General features: G+C 38.1%; 1 protein-coding gene across 2 annotated transcripts in view; it reads right to left on the bottom strand.

Moving 5' to 3' along the window:
- Positions 1–12,812, bottom strand: part of TRPC6 (transient receptor potential cation channel subfamily C member 6) — a 150,337-nt gene that overhangs the window by 47,857 nt on the left and 89,668 nt on the right. For both annotated transcript variants that reach the window (XM_043482169.1, XM_043482170.1), the window contains exon 2: positions 10,132–10,906. In XM_043482169.1, coding sequence (XP_043338104.1) covers positions 10,132–10,906 — 775 coding nt within the window. The remainder of the gene's footprint in view (positions 1–10,131; positions 10,907–12,812) is intronic.

Below are 12,812 nucleotides of genomic sequence, written 5' to 3'. Positions count from 1 at the left end.
AGCTTAATGAAAGGAGTACAACATGCCAGTTCATGTCGGGATGTTCTGAATTTAGATGAATTTTAATGTACTTTGCCTCTTCATTCTTCAACAGCTGTCAAAGAATGCATCCTTCTTAAATGAGAGGACAATAAAGAAGACATCAGTAGGGAACACTGAATACAAAATTCACTACTTCATGTTATTTAAATTAAGTGATTATTTAAAATTATTCTTTTTAGAAAATGTATTGGAGCACAGTTGATTTACAATATTAGTTTCAGATGTACAGCAAAGGAAATCAATCATACGTGTACATAGACCTGCTTGTTTTAGATTCTTTTTCCATATAGGCCCTTACAGAGTACTGAGCAGAGTTCCCTGTGCTACACAGTAGGTTCTTATTAGCTGTCTGTTTTATATAGAGTAGAGCGTATATGTCCATCCCAGTCTCCCAATTTATCCCCTTCACCCTGATAACTGTAAGTTTATCTTCTACATCTGTGACTCTGTTTCTGTTTTGTAAACAAGTTTATTTTACCCTTATTTAAAACCATTCCTAGTACTCATCTTTTGGATGTATCATTAACTTAAAAGAAAGACATCACAAATGTGCAAGGCAGAAAAGTTTAGTCAGGATGAGTCTTTTTACTGTGACTTGGAATGGTTTCCAGGACTCAAAATTTTCATAGGCTATTGGCTAAAGCACAAGGATAAAACTTTTACGTGATTTGTTTCAGATCAGTGTCGGTAATTTAGTAAGGCAGTTATCAAATCATATCAAGAAATAATTTATCCCAAATACAGTCTACTATCTTTTAATTATATTCCATAAAATCATTAATAATTTACATATTCCTTAACAAAAACTAAAACAATATGCTGGCTGACAAATTAGGTTATTTTAACAGGTTATAAGTTTTTCTTTCATTAAATACATAACAAAAGTATGGACATGACTTGTTCCTTTAAAATTCATTTCCAATAGGAAATGTGTCATATATTTAAAATTTATTTTTTGGAATTTGTGTATGTTATTTTGAACAATTATGTTCAATTTATGTAGTTTTGATCAAATATACTTCTAATAAATATAATGGTAAGTATTTCCAGAATATTTTAAATACCTAGAGCCTAATGATAACAGAAAGCAAAACAAATTCTAAAAATTCTTATAAACATACACGTTACATATGTGTTATGCAATATATATACATATATATATATAAAATTGGTGATCTAAAAGGACTTTACAATAAAAAGCTATTACATTAGAAATCACATTTGTGGAGGAAAATGGACTAGAATACAAGTTTAAGGAGAAAAGGAAAGATGTAACTGTTATGAATATTAAAGAGGAGGTTGTAAAAAGGAACCACAGACGTCCAGAATACAGAAAACCTACTCCAGACACAGCAATCTAAACAAGATGAAAAGGCAGAGAAATACCCAACAGGTAAAGGAACATGAAAAATGCCCACCAAGTCAAACAAAAGAGGAGGAGATAGGGAATCTACCTGAAAAAGAATTTAGAATAATGATAATAAAAATGATCCAAAATCTTGAAAACAAAATGGAGTTACAGATAAATAGCCTGGAGACAAAGATTGAGAAGATGTAAGAAATGTTTAATAAAGACCTAAAAGAAATAAAAAAGAGTCAATTAAAAATGAATAATGCAATAAATGAGATCAAAAACACTCTGGAGGGAACCAAGAGTAGAATAACGGAGACAGAAGATACGATAAGTGAGGTAGAAGATAAAATGGTGGAAATAAATGAAGCAGAGAGAAAAAAAGAAAAAAGAATCAAAAGAAATGAGGACAACCTCAGGGACTTCTGGGACAATGTGAAATGCCCCAACATTCGAATCATAGGAGTCCCAGACGAAGAAGACAAAAAGAAAGGCCATGAGAAAATACTTGAGGAGATAATAGCTGAAAACTTCCCTAAAATGGGGAAGGAAATAGCCACCCAAGTCCAAGAAACTCAGAGAGTCCCAAACAGGATAAACCCAAGACGAAACACCCCAAGATACATATGAATCAAATTAACAAAGATCAAACACAAAGAACAAATATTAAAAGCAGCAAGGGAGAAACAACAAATAACAAACAAAGGGATTCCCATAAGGATAACAGCTGATCTATCAATAGAAACTCTTCAGGCCAGAAGGGAATGGCAGGACATACTGAAAGTAATGAAAGAGAATAACCTACAACCTAGATTACTGTATCCAGCAAGGATCTCATTCAGATATGAAGGAGAATTCAAAAGCTTTACAGACAAGCAAAAGCTGAGAGAATCCAGCACCACCAAACCAGCTCTTCAACAAATGCTAAAGGATCTTCTCCAGACAGGAAACACAGAAAGGGTGTATAAACGTGAACCCAAAACAACAAAGTAAATGGCAACGGGACCGCACCTATCAATAATTACTTTAAATGTAAATGGGTTGAATGCCCCAACCAAAAGACAAAGACTGGCTGAATGGATATAAAAACAAGACCCCTATATATGCTGTCTACAAGAGACCCACCTCAAAACAAAAGACACATACAGACCAAAAGTGAAGGGCTGGAAAAAAATATTTCACGCAAACAGAGACCAAAAGAAAGCAGGAGTCGCAATACTCATATCAAATAAAATAGACTTTCAAATAAAGGATGTGAAAAGAGACAAAGAAGGACACTACATAACGATCAAAGGATCAATCCAAGAAGAAGATATAACAATTATAAATATATATGCACCCAACATAGGAGCACCGCAATATGTACGGCAAACACTAACGAGTATGAAAGAGGAAATTCATAGTAACACAATAATAGTGGGAGACTTTAACACACCACTCACAACTATGGATAGATCAACTAAACAGAGAATTAACAAGGAAACACAAACTTTAAATGACACAATGGACCAGCTAGACTTAATTGATATCTATAGGACATTTCACCCCAAAACAATCAACTTCACCTTTTTCTCAAGTGCACATGGAACCTTCTCCAGAATAGATCACATCCTGGGCCATAAATCTGGTCTTGGAAAATTCAAAAAAATTGAAATCATTCCAGTCATCTTTTCTGACCACAGTGCAGTAAAATTAGATCTCAATTACAGGAAAAAAATTGTTAAAAATTCAAACATATGGAGGCTAAATAACACGCTTCTGAATAACCAACAAATCATAGAAGAAATCAAAAAAGAAATCAAAATATGTATAGAAATGAATGAAAATGAAAACACAACAACCCAAAACCTATGGGACACTGTAAAAGCAGTGCTAAGGGGAAGGTTCATAGCATTACAGGCTTACCTCAAGAAACAAGAAAAAAGTCAAATAAATAACCTAACTCTACACCTAAAGCAATTAGAGAAGGAAGAAATGAAGAACCCCAGGGTTAGTAGAAGGAAAGAAATCTTAAAAATTAGGGCAGAAATAAATGCAAAAGAAACTAAAGAGACCATAGCAAAAATCAACAAAGCTAAAGCTGGTTTTTTGAAAAAATAAACAAAATTGACAAACCATTAGCAAGACTCATTAAGAAACAAAGAGAGAAGAACCAAATTAACAAAATTAGAAATGAAAATGGAGAGATCACAACAGAAACAACACTGAAATACAAAGGATCATAAGAGACTACTACCAGCAGCTCTATGCCAATAAAATGGACAACTTGGAAGAAATGGACAAATTCTTAGAAAAGTATAACTTTCCAAAACTGAACCAGGAAGAAATAGAAGATCTTAACAGACCCATCACAAGCAAGGAAATCAAAACTGTAATCAGAAATCTTCCAGCAAACAAAAGCCCAGGACCAGATGGCTTCACAGCTGAATTCTACCAAAAATTTAGAGAAGAGCTAACACCTATCTTACTCAAACTCTTCCAGAAAATTGCAGAAGGTAAACTTCCAAACTCATTCTATGAGGCCACCATCACCCTAATTCCAAAACCAGACAAAGATGCCACAAAAAAAGAAAACTACAGGCCAATATCACTGATGAACATAGATGCAAAAATCCTTAACAAAATTCTAGCAAACAGAATCCAACAACATATTAAAAAAATCATACACCATGACCAAGTGGGCTTTATCCCAGGAATGCAAGGATTCTTTAATATCTGCAAATCAATGTAATACACCACATTAACAAATTGAAAGATAAAACCATATGATTATCTCAATAGATGCAGAGAAAAGCCTTTGACAAAATTCAACACTCATTTATGATTAAAACTCTCCAAAAAAGCAGGAATAGAAGGACATACCTCAACATAATAAAAGCTATATATGACAAACCCACAGCAAGCATCACCCTCAATGGTGAAAAATTGAAAGCATTTCCCCTGAAATCAGGAACAAGACAAGGGTGCCCACTCTCACCACTACTATTCAACATAGTTTGGAAGTTTTGGCCACAGCAATCAGAGCAGAAAAAGAAGTAAAAGGAATCCAGATAGGAAAAGAAGAAAGTGAAACTCTCACTGCTGTTGCAGATGACATGATCCTCTACATAGAAAACCCTAAAGATGCCACCAGAAAATTACTAGAGCTAATCAATGAATATAGTAAAGTTGCAGGATATAAAATTAACACACAGAAATCCCTTGCATTCCTATACACTAACAATGAGAAAACAGAGAGAGAAATTAAGGAAACAATACCATTCACCATTGCAACAAAAAGAATAAAATACTTAGGAGTATATCTACCTAAAGAAACAAAAGACCTATACATAGAAAACTATAAAACACTGATGAAAGAAATCAAAGAGGACACAAACAGATGGAGAAACATACCGTGTTCATGGATTGGAAGAATCAATATTGTCAAAATGGCTATACTACCCAAAGCAATCTATAGATTCAATGCAATCCCTATTAAGCTACCAACGGCATTTTTCACAGAACTAGAACAAATAATTTCACAATTTGCATGGAAATACAAAAAACCTCGAATAGCCAAAGTAATCTTGAGAAAGAAGAATGGAACTGGAGGAATCAACCTGCCTGACTTCAGACTCTACTACAAAGCCACAGTCATCAAGACAGTATGATACTGGCACAAAGACAGAAATATAGATCAATGGAACAGAATAGAAAGCCCAGAGATAAATCCACATACCTATGGACACCTTATCTCGACAAAGGAGGCAAGAATATACAATGGAGAAAAGACAACCTCTTTAACAAGTGGTGCTGGGAAAACTGGTCAACCACTTGTAAAAGAATGAAACTAGAACACTTTCTAACACCACACACAAAAATAAACTCAAAATGGATTAAAGATCTAAATGTAAGACCAGAAACTATAAACTCCTAGAGGAGAACATAGGCAAAACACTCTCCGACATAAATCACAGCAAGATCCTCTATGACCCACCTCCCAGAATATTGGAAATAAAAGCAAAACTAAACAAATGGGACCTAATGAAACTTAAAAGCTTTTGCACTACAAAGGAAACTATAAGCAAAGTGAAAAGACAGCCCTCAGATTGGGAGAAAATAATAGCAAATGAAGAAACAGACAAAGGATTAATCTCAAAAATATACAAGCAACTCCTGAAGCTCAATTCCAGAAAAATAAATGACCCAATCCAAAAATGGGCCAAAGAACTAAACAGACATTTCTCCAAAGAAGACATACAGAGGGCTAACAAACACATGAAAAGATGCTCAACATCACTCATTATTAGAGAAATGCAAATCAAAACCACAATGAGGTACCATTACACGCCAGTCAGGATGGCTGCTATCCAAAAGTCTACAAGCAATAAATGCTGGAGAGGGTGTGGAGAAAAGGGAACCCTCTTACACTCTTGGTGGGAATGCAAACTAGTACAGCCACTATGGAGAACAGTGTGGCGATTCCTTAAAAAACTGGAAATAGAACTGCCATATGACCCAGCAATCCCAGTTCTGGGCATACACACTGAGGAAACCAGATCTGAAAGACACACGTGCACCCCAATGTTCATCGCAGCACTGTTTATAATAGCCAGGACACGGAAGCAACCTAGATGCACATCAGCAGATGAATGGATAAGGAAGCTGTGGTACATATACACCATGGAATATTACTCAGCCATTAAAAAGAATTCATTTGAATCAGTTCTAGTGAGATGGATGAAACTGAAGCCCATTGTACAGAGTGAAGTAAGCCAGAAAGATACAGAACATTACAGCATACTAACACATATATATGGAATTTAGAAAGATGGTAATGATAACCCTATATGCACAACAGAAAAAGAGACACAGATGTACAGAACAGACTTTTGGACTCTGTGGGAGAAGGCGAGGGTGGGATGTTTCAACAGAACAGTATTGAAACATGTATATTATCTATAGTGAAACAGATCACCAGCCCAGGTTGGATGCATGAGACAAGTGCTCGGGCCTGGTGAACTGGGAAGACCCAGAGGAATCGGGTGGAGAGGGAGGTGGGAGGTGGGATCAGGATGGGGAATACATATAATTCTATGGCTGATTCATGTCAATGTATGACAAAACCCACTACAATATTGTAAAGTAATTAGCCTCCAACTAATAAAAATAAATGAAAAAAAATAAATAAAGAGGAGGTTGTTTGTTTATTTTTAAAATAGGTAATGGTATTACAAAATCATAGCACTTAAAGGCCTCTACATACATCTGAAGCAGCTATTTAAGATATCTGTTTTTAAATGTTAATATTTAGGCCATGCAGAAATTATACTTTTTAAAATTATTTAAACAAAATAAACAAATTTAGATGCCAACTTTAAAATGTACTCATGAGCACAGAATTTTTCAAATGTTTTTCAGGTGAAAAGGAAGCAAAAGAATTTGAAGACCATGAGCAGAGAGGATTGCCTGTTGCCAGTACAATATTTCAGGTCCCTGTGAGGTATCTCAGATCCTGCAATCTTTGGTCCCTGAGACTCTAAGGGGCTTGACTACTAAAAATAAGACTGGAAGGATACATGTTGGCGTGTTGCAGTATCAAAATTAGAAATGATTTTTAAATTTTTCTTCATGCTTAAATTACTTTTTTAACATGATCATGTAAGTTGACCTTTGAACAAAGCAGAGGTAAAGAGAACCAGTACTCTATTGAGTGAAAACTGCATATAACTCTCCAGAGGGCCCTTGGTATCCACTGTTCCACATCCATGGATTCAACCAGTCCAGGCTTGTGTGGTACTGTAGTGCATATTTAGTGAAAATAATCCACATTTAAGTGAACCCATATACTTCAAACTCGTGTTGTTCAAGGGTCAACTATATTCTTTTAAAATAAGAAAAGAGAAGTTATTCTTGAAGGACAGAGCACCAGATTTAGCAAATCTCACCAGAGACACCAAGCCCTTTTGGGTCCCATCGTGTTGTAGACTGAGGCTGGGCTGCTGGAGCAGGTTTAGCATCATCACACCAGCGCGCATGGTAGGACGATATGCGTTCCCTGAGTTTACACACGCGAGTCGTGTGGCTCATTGTCACATGAGGCTGTCCTTGCCTCTACGGGCCAACCGAGTCTGGGAGAATAAAATCATTGTTCTAGAGCGTCGTGTCTGGTGACAAAGAAAACATTATGCTTTCTTGTTTTGTATTTGCCAAAGCCTTTTAAAAACAGGCAAGAACTGGCCTTTCTCCTTGTGTAATACAAGGATTTGGGGAGTCAAATTTCTAATTAGAAAAGTTGTTGAATTGTCAAGTTCTAGGACATACTTTTAAAAACATTTTTAAAACTGCTACCCTCTTTTAACAGTAAACTTTAATCCTTTTGGGTGATTTTTTAAAGATATTAGGAATAACATATTATTAAAGAGATTTGTGTTTTCAGAGAGAGTTACCTTTTCTTTGCCATTAACCCTTCACGGAGGTAGGGCATTAAGCAAAGGGTGAGCCTGATTAGAGGCTAAAGGTGTGGACCTACAAAGAGAAAGCAGGGATGGAGGGAAAGTGCCTGATCCATATACCTCACACCTAGGTGTGCAGAAACAGTGTGCGATTAATAAATAAAGGAATATACGGATCCCTAATTTATCATAATCCTAAAGAAGTCTTCACATTATGTAATGCATTTAGGGACAATGAAAAATTCACACTCTGATTAGATGTGATTCTTTCACCTTTGGCCCACCAGCCCACCCCTCACTCCACAAGGTCATGTCTTATTTTATAGTTACTTCACACAGGTCTTTGCTCTCCTATTAAATTATAAGTTAATTGAGGGTAGGGTTATTAACTGAACTGTCTTTGTGCTGTGCGATATCTCCATCCTCATTCTTGACTCTCCCCAGTACAATATTTGCTACAACCATGGGCTCAGAAGATGTAAGCAAGTGAATGAACGAATGAAGAATGGTTTACAGTATTGTGTAAACAAAGATTCAATTACAGAAACAGAAATGTTAAAACCTAAGCAATAAAGTTTCATAAAAATTAAGTATAAATTTTAAGATCATATTAATCAGATTTCCAAGACAGCATAGTCCCCTGCATCCTTGAGTCCTGGGAGCAAAGTGAGAAGTAGGAAAGAATGAGGCATTGTTGGAAGAGACCGTCTGCTTGTCCTGCATCCTCAGCTGCCAGGGAGCTAGAGGAAAAGGACATCCTCCATGCTGGGGGCCATCGGAAGGCTTCAGTCGCCGCTGACCTGCCCCCTCACCTGGACAGATAGGGCCCGGGAGAGACACGTACTAGGCTGGGGTTTGCAGTGTTGCTTCCGCTACAGAGGCACCAAGAAACTGCACAGGAGAGACCCCAAGGTACGGAACAGAGAGACGTGCTTTCTCACAGCACACAGGACAGAGAAAGTGAAACCAGTGTTTATCTTTGTGTAGTACTGTATTTGATGAATCAGACCTGATTCCAAGCAGTGTACAGCTGAGTAAAGAAGAAAAGCCCAGCCTAAATATTAACATACAGCGGAACACGGTGAGCACTGTAAGAAAGTTCAGATAACCTGTGGAGGAAATTTAAAGGTGTGTGTGTATGAGTGTGTGACCTCAGACTAGGAAACTGAACTTTCACCCTCTTCAAACGAAGCACAAACCATGCAGACAATGGCAAGGTCTGACACTGTGTCTCCCCGCTTACCTCTTATTTAGAGATTGCTCCAAGTTCCCTTGAGGCAGGAACAGAGACACCGACGTGGAGGAAGGACATGTGGACTCAGGGCGGGAAGGGAAGCGTGGGGTGAGTTGAGAGAGCGGGACTGACGTGTACGCACTACCTCGTGTATATGTCAGATATGAAACAGGTAGCTGGTGGGATCTCATCAACGCACAGCGAGCTCATCTCAGTGCTCTGTGATGACCTGGAGGGATGCGACCAAGGGGCGGAGGAGGATTCCCAAGGGAGGGGGTTTGTGTGTGTGTGTGTGTGTGTGTGTGTGTATGGCCGATTCACTGTTGTACAGCAGAAACGAATACATCGTAAAGCAATTGTATTGGACTACTTCTCCCGTATCTACAAGCTTTTGTTTTGGCTGTTGCCTTGGCCTAAAATATCTTCTCCTTCATTCTCTGCCTTCAAATATGCTACTTATTCTGCCATATGCAGCTGAAATACCATTTTTCACGTAACTTCTCCGACATCTAATCTGAGTTAAATACTGCTTTCTCTGAACTGCTACAGCACACTGCTTATAGCCCTATCTAGTAGTTTCATTTCTCTTTATACCATATGTACGCATGCATGTGTCTGTCTCTCAAGTCAAACTATGACTTCCTTTATCTTATTCCTCTTTCTGACCTCAACAGTAGCTATCACCATGATCTGAATATAGAAACAGAGTTTCACAGGAGACAGAACCTGGGTTTTAGAGTCTGCATCCCTGGGTTCTGATCCTGGCTCTGTCATTTCACCAGCTGTGGATCTTGGGCCTTACTTAACCTTTCTATACCTCCATTTCTGCATCTGAAAAGGAGCTAAGATCTTCCCAAGGTTGTAATAGGTATCAGACATAATAAATGTAAAATGTCTAGTTTATAGTAGATCATCTCCAAATAGTAGTAACCACAACTTTTACTCTATGTAATAAAGAACTTGTTGAATCAAACATATAAAATTGTCTACTATCTGTGAGACCTAACAGAGTGTGAGTACATAGTGGAAGCTTATAAGTTCTCCTTGACTTCGACTTGTTAAAAACCCACCTTGAACTCCTTCTCTATGTTGGCCAGCACTGCCAGCTCATTGCTAAGCTCTAAAGCTGTCATGACTGGATCTTCGCTAGACAATGACAGGTAAGCTGGGCTCGCCAGGCCTTTGTAGGCATTAATTCTAGATCTGGAGTGGCTGAAGGAGTCATGCTTCTGTTTCTGGTTGCATTCACTGCACTTGCAGAAATAGTCATGAGGCCGTTCGATCCGAGCACCCTTCCGCAAGAGGGTGTGCACAATTTCATATTCCTGGCAGTGGGCAGCCAGAATGATTGGGGTCACATCATGGGAGAACCGTGTCCCGTCTTCATCATATGCATAAAAATCATCTTGTTGGAGTTCAGACTGACTTGGGCTGGTTGCTAACCGCTTGCCTTCAGCAAAAGCTGGGTGACTGAGAATGGCTTCCACAATCCGAACATAACCTTTACTAATAGCTAAAAGCAAGGCATCCCCAACACGAGAGAGATTTTCTTTCTTGAGAAGAAGTTCTGTAATTTCCAGATGCTCATTAGCCACTGCTAGCTGCAGGGCATTCTGGCCCATGTAATCCACACAATTGACATTGAGTGAGAGGCATTCTTCCAACATCTTCCTTACCACTGGGATATTGCCATACTCAGCTGCATCTAAAAAGCGTTCCTCCTCAATAGACAGGCTTGTTGAGTGGTCATTAAACATGTACGCTGGTCCTCGGTTAGCTAACCGTCTCCCCTTCTCACGGAGAACTGTCTGCCGCCGGTGGGTCAGTCTGTTGTCGGTGCCCCGGCTGTAATAAGATAGAAAGATTGTGAACAAATTACATTAAGAGCATTTTAGAGTGTCAGATGACCTGCCATTCATCTAATGTAGTCCTCAAGTGGATTAGATGTTGTCCCATCATCTCTAGACCAACTATAATACAAATGAAGACACATTTATTTGTTAATGGATTCCAAGAAGTTCTTTTTTTAGAAAGTCAAGCACGTTGCAGATTTTAATATTTTAATTTGCATGAAGGTTCAAGCAGTTCCCATAATCTCTCTGTGCTGTGCACATACAGATTAATATGTGCTTTTCATTTACAGGTGGGATAGATAAAGAGAGACCAAAATGCTGCCATTATGACATAGTATGTGAAAATATAAAATATAAGTAGGAAAATAACAAATTGACTCAAGTCAACATATACTTATTGAGTCCCTCCTATGCCAGGGTCAGGCATTATATAAGGTCTGGAAAAAGCAAAGATGAAAACAAAATAAAGAAAGTTTCTGTCCTTATAAATCTCATAGTCCAAAGGGAGAAATGGACAATTAGTGCCTTACCTTGTTATTAGCTGTTTAATTGTCATGATAAACCTACTGCAGGGGCACCTAGTCTACCTTCCTAGAGAAAGTGATGTGCTGAAAATGGAAGCACAGAAGAAGTCAAGTGTGACAGTGTATTTGGGGAAAGTGGGACAAGGTTAGGTACAGCTAGGGAGCTTCCTCCAGCACAGGGATCAATTAAATGCCACGGTGAGGGTTTCATTGACAGGGAAAATAAGTGGGTTGGACTCTGCTAGGCATTATTCTAAAAATCATTGGAAACCTGAAAAGCTGTGATCCAGGTGTTAAGTGGGAAGGAAAGAGTATGAGAGAGTGTGAGAGTGGGACAAGGTCAGGTACAGCTGGGGAGCTTCCTCCAGCACAGGGATCAATTAAATGCCACGGTGAGGGTTTCATTGACAGGGAAAATAAATGGGTTGGACTCTGCTAGGCATTATTCTAAAAATCACTGGAAACCTGAAAAGCTGTGATCCAGGTGTTAAGCGGGAAGGATCAAAAGGGTGGCCAGCCTTCAATGTTGACTTTCACTCTGTGATCAGAAAAAGCAACTCTCCCTCTGAAGGAAATGCTACAATGGGGATTTTTTTTTTTTCTCTAGTGATTCACAACTTCATGTCTTAAGGTCTTTTTGAGCTTGAAGCTGTGTCACTATCACTAACTGGAAACCCAACAAGAATAAGTTCCTGCAGAATATGAAAGAGCCAGGTTATGGGGGAGTATGAAATGAAGAAAAGTGTGACTGATGATTGATGTCACAGATCTTTATAAATGTTCCAAAAGTCATCCTCCCTCAAAGACTGTCACAAATTTCCCTACATGAAGAGATTTAAATAGACCCAAAGACCCCATAAGCCATCTTCCCCTTCTATGGGACCAGGCCTAGAGAACCTAACTTTCTTTCCAAACTAACCCTTGTCCATCTTGATACCAAAGTTCCAGGCAATGTTGACCATGGCAATATGATGCCCAAAGAAGTTAGCAAAATGTCTGCAACTCAGAAATAGGTTGTGGCTGTCCAAGGAGCTTGAAGAATGTTCTGCCATATTCACAAATTTTTTTCAGAAATTTTTGTTCAACAGTGTAACCATTCACGGCCTCTTCAGAACTAGCCAAGAAGTTTTACTGAAAAGATAGCTATGTAAAATTTTTTAAAATGATGTCGAGGCCATAGCCAAACATGCTATGATACTAGTAATCTTTTAAAATTTTTAATTGGAGGATAATTGCTTTACAATATTGCATTGGTTTCTGCCATGCAATACTGTGAATCAGCCAAAAGTATACATGTATCCCCTCCCTCTAGAACCTCCCTCTCACCTCTCCATAATTTTTAAGATAGATCTTTAAGTAATGTATATATAGCTT

Source organism: Cervus canadensis, chromosome 11, assembly GCF_019320065.1.
Source record: "Cervus canadensis isolate Bull #8, Minnesota chromosome 11, ASM1932006v1, whole genome shotgun sequence".
NCBI lineage: Eukaryota > Metazoa > Chordata > Mammalia > Artiodactyla > Cervidae > Cervus > Cervus canadensis.
Note: the sequence above shows the minus strand (reverse complement) of the source record. Positions and strands in the feature narration are given on the sequence as shown.